General features: G+C 29.7%; 2 protein-coding genes across 3 annotated transcripts; both read right to left on the bottom strand.

The window, feature by feature from the left end:
- Positions 1-1,549: 1,549 nt before the first annotated feature.
- On the bottom strand, positions 1,550-2,233 carry LOC126915000 (uncharacterized). The gene is made up of 2 exons (XM_050719334.1): positions 2,065-2,233; positions 1,550-1,856 (listed from the first exon to the last, which is right to left on the bottom strand). Exons 1-2 carry the CDS (start codon positions 2,137-2,139, stop codon positions 1,695-1,697), a joined length of 237 nt encoding a protein of 78 aa, XP_050575291.1. The 5' UTR covers positions 2,140-2,233; the 3' UTR covers positions 1,550-1,694.
- Positions 2,234-3,455: 1,222 nt separating this feature from the next.
- On the bottom strand, positions 3,456-7,050 carry LOC126914996 (cytochrome c oxidase assembly protein COX18, mitochondrial). Of its 2 annotated transcripts, XM_050719329.1 has the most exons (7): positions 6,247-7,042; positions 6,026-6,163; positions 5,793-5,940; positions 5,590-5,714; positions 5,412-5,522; positions 5,170-5,320; positions 3,456-4,694 (listed from the first exon to the last, which is right to left on the bottom strand). In XM_050719329.1, exons 1-7 carry the CDS (start codon positions 6,772-6,774, stop codon positions 4,681-4,683), a joined length of 1,215 nt encoding a protein of 404 aa, XP_050575286.1. In that variant the 5' UTR covers positions 6,775-7,042; the 3' UTR covers positions 3,456-4,680. The 2 variants fall into 2 exon arrangements, with proteins under 2 accessions (XP_050575286.1, XP_050575285.1); XM_050719328.1 differs by lacking the exon at positions 3,456-4,694 and having other exon boundaries at positions 5,052-5,320; positions 6,247-7,050.
- Between the last annotated feature and the right edge of the window lie 268 nt (positions 7,051-7,318).

The following is a 7,318-nucleotide window of genomic DNA, read 5'->3' as shown; positions in this document are numbered from 1 at the left end:
TTAATATTAACATTATAATTAATATTATTCAGATAGGAATATATATAATTATATATACGTCACACTACTTTAATTATAATTATTTATGTATAATACATATATTCGTTGTAAGTATAATTGGTGAGAGAATTGTGAAGTAGAACTCGTCAAAAAGCAATTATTTATAAATAATTCCTACACATTCGTAAATCCTAAGATATTTTTATAAATTCGTTTACCATACGTAACAAGTGGAAAAATTCGGAACAAATGATTGTGACAGTTAAATATATTTGAAAATTAAGGCGTTATGAATAATTCATGGCATAAAAACATATGTAGATAAAATCATGTTGAAATAAGAAAAACCAATTACTAGGAAATAACTTTAGGTCTATGCTATCAGCATAACGTAGACCTTACGTAATAAAAAATCTGTGATGTAGGAAGAAGCTGATAAATATTACTGAATTATCAATACTATAGTATGGTATATAACAAAACAATTTTTAGTGATAATTTTGTATTTCTATTCATTGAAGAAATTAAAAATCTTGTAACGTCGAAATATCATTAAAGATTTGATTAGCACCTTACCCGAGTATAATCGTTTCTAATGGTTATAAATTCATTAATATATGGTGAATATATTTTACAAATAAATAAAAGGAATAGACAGTAAAAATAATGAAAAAGGCTATGAGATAAATTCTATAGTGATATAATACCCTGAAATAGCAAGAAATAAAGGTCAAGATTACTCTAAATACCCGGGAATAAGATAACAATAGCAGTTGCGAAAAGGAATGAACATCAATTTGCTTTTAAAGCATAAACAGAATTAGATATACAGTTGCATGAACACAGTGTAAATTTGTACGAGTATAAACTAAAGAAAAGTTACAATCATATCAGCAATAATTATTAATAACAAAAAGACCTTCATTACCACTTTCATTCTCCTAGCAGTCGACACAGTGAAACAGTAACATAATACACACAGTAAGATCAACGATCGAGATGTCATCCTCTTGCATGCAAAATGACTGTTGTATTTGTTATATTTAATTGTACAGTACACTAACGATCAAATTGTTTCGGATAAGCTGTCAGCGTGGAGATCACGTTTCAGTGAATAAACAGCAAAATTATTTAACAAATATTTTTTCCTCTTTCTTTTGTGTGCTATAAACTATTTGGTCGATTATCTACTTGATACGCGAACGAAGGTCGTCTGTAGACTGTGCGCTCTTTGCGAGCAGTAGCCAGCGTGCATATCACTTCCGGCACTCGTTGCTAAATTAGTAATTGTCAGCGACAGATACTCGTATTATAATATTGCTCATCGATAACTATATTTAATCCTTGAAGATATGTGTAATATTTGCCGAGACATTGAAGTTTTATGAGGTAGATAATTATCTCTAAAGCAATATATCCTAATTAACCGAAAGTGTATATATATATATAGGTGTATATGTATATAAGTAAATACATACACACGTTATACATAAATTTTGTACGATTTAACTGTTGAAAAATTTGGAACCATAATAAGAATACGAAATAATTAATGATGTGAATTGAAAATAAATTTTATTCAATTATTCCACTTCTTCACATTCTCTCGCTGGTACATTTGTTCGTAAAAAAGAAATATATATATTTGATATGGCGATATATTCTATAAATATTTCAAATTGTTGTTGCGCAAATTATCCACGTTGCATACAATCCTGACGATTTTGGAGAGGATAGTCGCAGGTGCCGATGTTTGGATTAAATTCCGTCCCTGTGCCACACTCCAAAACGAAACAACCGCTGCCATCGCAATGTTGGTACTTTCTACAGTCGCCTGGGTAAGGATAAACTTCCCCCTAAAAATAATTAAGTTAGAACATGCTGTCATATGTACTCTACGTAAATTAATGAATTCATTAACGTATATGTCTATTTCCTCGACTCATCTGGCATAGCAACTTGTCTATCTCTATCGTCTTATATATTATACTAAATTACAAAATTTATATATGACAGTTACTAAAATATTATGTATAATTGAAAGTATTCTAACAAAATACGCACAGCTACTAATCCACAAAAGAAGATGATACAAAGAATGCTGCACAGCAGGACTAGAAAGAGCTTGACAACAGCCATGACTTCCGCCTGTAATTCGCTCCTCGAATCTGTTGAATCTACTTTAATCCGTTCCACAAAGTACGTTATTTGCCAATGAAATGGATTTTATATATACTGCATCATGCAAGCAAAAATAAAGAACGTAATTTAATACGTTATCTCGATATAAACTATTTCGCCGACTTCACATCTATTTTCATTATCGAACATACGCATGATACATTTTTTCCGACCTTATCGCCATTAAATAGCCAGGATCAAGGATACGAATAACAAGTTCAAATATAATTACATTATATTATGAGAAAAATTTTAAAATGCGATAGGAAGAAATGAGATAGAAGGAAATAAAATAGAGATAGAGATGGTGATACTAAGCGAAAGTACTGTAACCTCGTCATTTGTTATACAAATAAAATACAGTTACTCACAACAACCGAACAATATTTAAAACAGAAAAACTTTTTGAAAATTGGGTCGATCGATTTGAATCTTTTTGGGTAGTTGAGAGGATTAGCTTAATAAGTGACGTGTAAAAAAGATGCGAAAAATTGCAATTAATCGAAATCGCGGAGAAAATAGTAAAAGTCTCTTTTTACAACTTTTTTATCTGTACCTGTAATTTACATAATTTAAATACCCTTTACATACTTATGTCAGTTATACACATGACAAGTATTTCATCGAAATTGGTTAATGTCTCTATGAGCTAGAAACGGTTTAAAATAGTGAAAATCGCAGTTTTCCACGACTTTCCGGCCTAAAGTCTAAGAGTGACCTCAGACGATGGATAATATTGTCGATATTTCAACTTTTTCAACATCATCGCGGTTTGTCAATAAATACTGACAATATTGACAAACCATACTTCCCTCGCACGTTCAATATTTATTGACGACACACTCGGTTTCAAATTAGCGTTTATTCAACGATATCGAGTAAGAAGAAAATTTGTATAGCCATTATTTCAGCATTATCAATGCAGAAACCAAGGAAGAAAAGGACTGGATATGGACTAGGAGGTATTTTTTTAAAAAGAGACATGTCTTCATGTATAAATTTGCCGAATGAAATTCGAATATTCACTCCAAAAGGTTTTCAAAATTATGAGTAACACGTTTCCCACTCTCTGATTTTCTAAAAAAGGATCGTACGAGCGTATAACTCATCACATCCTGGACACATCGATAACTTCTTTGTCTTTTATTACCTTCTTCTTCCCCATTGTTAATATTTTTTTCTTCTCTTCGTCTTAATTAATAATAAGACGCTAGATAAAATTTACAGGAAACATTTACGGGATAAATTTGTTATGTGGATAAATAATACCAAAATAACGTGAAGACATAGAATTTATTTTAAGCCACATGTGATATTCAATTCTAGACGCTTATAAACATCCCACGGAGTTTCGATCTTCGATATTACAATACAAATTTTTACATTTCATCAGAAATATTACTGTAATCTCAATTTGATAACGATTATGCATGATTTATTCTAATTATTGTGTTTACGTGTATTAATAGTATGATTATTGTTTATTCGATTTCACTTTATTAAATTTCTTCATATTTAAGCTTGTGTATGTCCTCGTCAAAAGAAAATATATCTATAGCCACCTTTTCATCAAAAAGGAACGTCCTCTGAGAGTAATACAGATATAAGAAGCAGGATAACGGGTTTTACAATCGTTAACAACACAGGATATTGAACAATCATCCACATGTGGACGTAGACCAACTTGGGTATCTGGACCAACCTGAGTTTCCTCCTAAAAATGATCGTATTATAATATGTATTATTATTTTCTATTAATATTTTCTTTCTATTCGTTTGCTGGCATATTTTTCTTTCATGTCAATACTTAAGCAAATACCTATCAATTAGAAATATAGCATTATTATATTTCCATTGATAGTTATCAGTTATATTTACCAGAAGTACAATCTATCAGAAAATGACAAAACTTATAAGTAACAGTTATTAAAATATTAACAATAAATCTGTGTAATTATAAATATTGCAACGATATACGTACAACTGCTAATCCACGGATGAAGCTGGTACAAAGAATGCTACAGAGAAGAAATATAGAGAGTTTGATAAAAGCCATTACTTTCTCTGTAATTCGCTTCTCGAATCTGCTAGTCCATTCCACAAAATGCGTTCTCCGTTAGTGAAATGCATTTTATATGTATGTACTATATCTTATAAGAATAAATTAAAAAAAATAAGTCATTTAGATAGGAACTTTTTCACCGAATATCATTGTCTCCACAATATGCCCAATGCAGCTACTCAAATTAGTAAAAGTAAAGAAAATATTCTTGTGCTAAGCACGCGATAAATGTAAGGGACTTCGGCTATTGGTTGAAGAACGATAATCAATTGTTGAATTCAAGAGGGGACTTACTCACCATGGGGCATTGTTATATTATAGGACTTGCTTCGACTTCTCGAGTTTATGACACAGACGACGCCCAGAAAATTATAGTATCTGAAGATTGTGAGTACGCCCCTCCGTTTACTTACTTGGATTGATTTTATAATCACTAATTAAAAGATAGACACTAAAATATGTAATTTTTAAAGATTAATACTTATCGCTTTTGCAAAATCTAGGTTCAGCATGCCGATGATAAACGTACACAAGAAATATAAAACAATGAGTGCCCTAAAAAAAATTCTTGCGTATCCTGCTGCTATATTCTAAAAGATACATCGCATTGATACAATGATATTCACATCTGAATTAAAGAAAGTAAATGTTTCCATATACACCTCTATTGTAAATAACGCGGTTCCATCCTTAAATTTAAATCTCTAATTTTAATGGATCTTACGCACGATGTATGTAGGTCCCGAAAAAATATTTCCTACGTTTTTATTTTATGTGCTGATATTTTATGATGATAGTTAATAACACATTGATAATTATTCTTCTTTATTTGACTTCGTACTAAATGATATTACATTCAACATAGGAAAAAAATATTTCATCTTGTTTCTATGCTTTTGCTACGGATCGCTTTAAAGAAAATTTACCTAATAACCGTTTATGTAATTCTTGATACGGATGCCGAAGGTCAGAATTAGTTTTAGGTATTCTGAGTAGCTTACGGACTTTTGGAGATAGGAGTACTAAACTTTGTAACAGTCCATAGCAATTATTGGTAATCCAAAACAAGGATAAACACTAAAACATTTAATTTGCAAACATTAATAGAATGAATAATAACACAGAATAAAGTAATTATTCATTTTGTCAAAATGTAGATACAACATACCGATGGTAAGCATGCGATGATAAACACAAAACAAACAATGAGTACTCTACAGAAATTCTTGTATATTCTGTTAAATCTTGAATCCTTTATTTTAAATAATACGTAATTTACCTAAAAAAAAGTATCATGTTGATACAGAGATATGTAAACTAAAGAAAATAAATACTTGCAAACATACTTCCATTGTAACTAAGTGAGATAATCCAAAAAGTATAGGTAATATAAAAAAGTGATCTATGTCTACAAGATTTTGTATCCATCCAAAACCACCAGTAGTCAATTCTTGGAAATCCTTTACAGTGGCTAGCATTACAATTTTTAGGATTTAGTTTTGTTGCTATTTTTGTATTAAAAACACTATATACAAAATACATTACTCACCAGGATTTATTTGAGGCAATACATAACACATATTCCTTACTGCAACTGAGAAACTTATCCATATCGGTGCTTGCAATAATACCATTGCAACGCTTTTAAATGGATGACAATTGTCTCTTATATATAATCTTTTTTGTTCTTTAGACATCTATTATGCAAAGCAAAAAATTGATATACTTGATATAAATAGAAGAATATAATAGTGTGTATCCAAATACTTTACATTTAAGTACCTCGCGTGTATATAAAGCAATCGCACCTACTGGACTCAATTGGGACAATACTACTTCCCTATCTACTTTCCTTCTTACTTTCTCTGCAATATCCATCATTTCACCTTCCAAGTTTTCCTGTTTTGCCCTATTGTGAAGCTATATAAAGATTACTTAAGAAATATATATTCCAATCTTAACATTAACTTAACTTGATTTGATAACGTAGTAATGATACTCACATCAAGTATATTTAATGGTAGATTTATAAATGTTCTTGTAATAATTGAGGTAAGTATGATACTTGCCCACCATGGTAAACCTGTTTGATAATGCATGAATCTAAAAGCTTCGGTGACCCATTCTACACATATACTTTCAGATATCATTTGGAAAATGCCACCATTGTATTTAATAACTTCATTTACAACTGTGGGTCCTGAATTTGAATATTGTCTAATACTATTTACAGCAGTAGGATAACAATTGCTAGGAATTTTTGAAGTTAGTACTACATCCTTGTTACATAGTAATGATCTTTGAAATACTTTTGGATGGAGTTGCTGATGCAAAACAGCATTTTGTGTATTTGAAAAATTCCGCTTATTTGAAAAATATCCCATTAATACTTTACTATTTAAAAAATGATTCTTATACACATTTAGGGGAGAAGCATTGGAAATATAATGAATAGAACGAGGATGTTTCACAAAAATACTTCTATTACATTTAAAATCCAATTGAATTTTTTTAAATATTCGTACATTCATGGTAACACAATAACAATGAACAATTGTTGAATAAGTTTAAAAAGAACCTAGTTTTCTTTCGTATTTACATCTATAAATATAATGTTCCTATATGTACATGACAATTACGACGAATAGGTTAGATACTAAACTAACCTCAAATCGATCACGATTATACATGATTCCTTTTATTCCTTGTTTAAATGTATTTAATAATATAATAAGAGTTAGAATGTTTTATATATTTATTTATTAAAATTACAATACAAATTACATACTTTGGAGAAAATAGGTATTACGTGAAAATAAAAAACCAATAAATATATAACCAATAAAAATCAATCTTTTAACATTTCTACAATTCATTAAAATAGATTAACATCACTGTAGTATCATTATTGTTAACAAACCTAAAAACAAACAAAATACTTTAAATTATACCATTGACGAGGTACAGAATAGATGTGATATTCAATACTTTTTCGTTATCGATTCAGTATGGTAGTGATTTGAATTAAAACTAAATTTTCCTATTAAATTATTTAATTGTAATAATTATTGTATA

This window comes from Bombus affinis, chromosome 3 (assembly GCF_024516045.1).
Source record: "Bombus affinis isolate iyBomAffi1 chromosome 3, iyBomAffi1.2, whole genome shotgun sequence".
In the NCBI taxonomy this organism is placed as follows: Eukaryota; Metazoa; Arthropoda; class Insecta; order Hymenoptera; family Apidae; genus Bombus; species Bombus affinis.
Note: the sequence above shows the minus strand (reverse complement) of the source record. Positions and strands in the feature narration are given on the sequence as shown.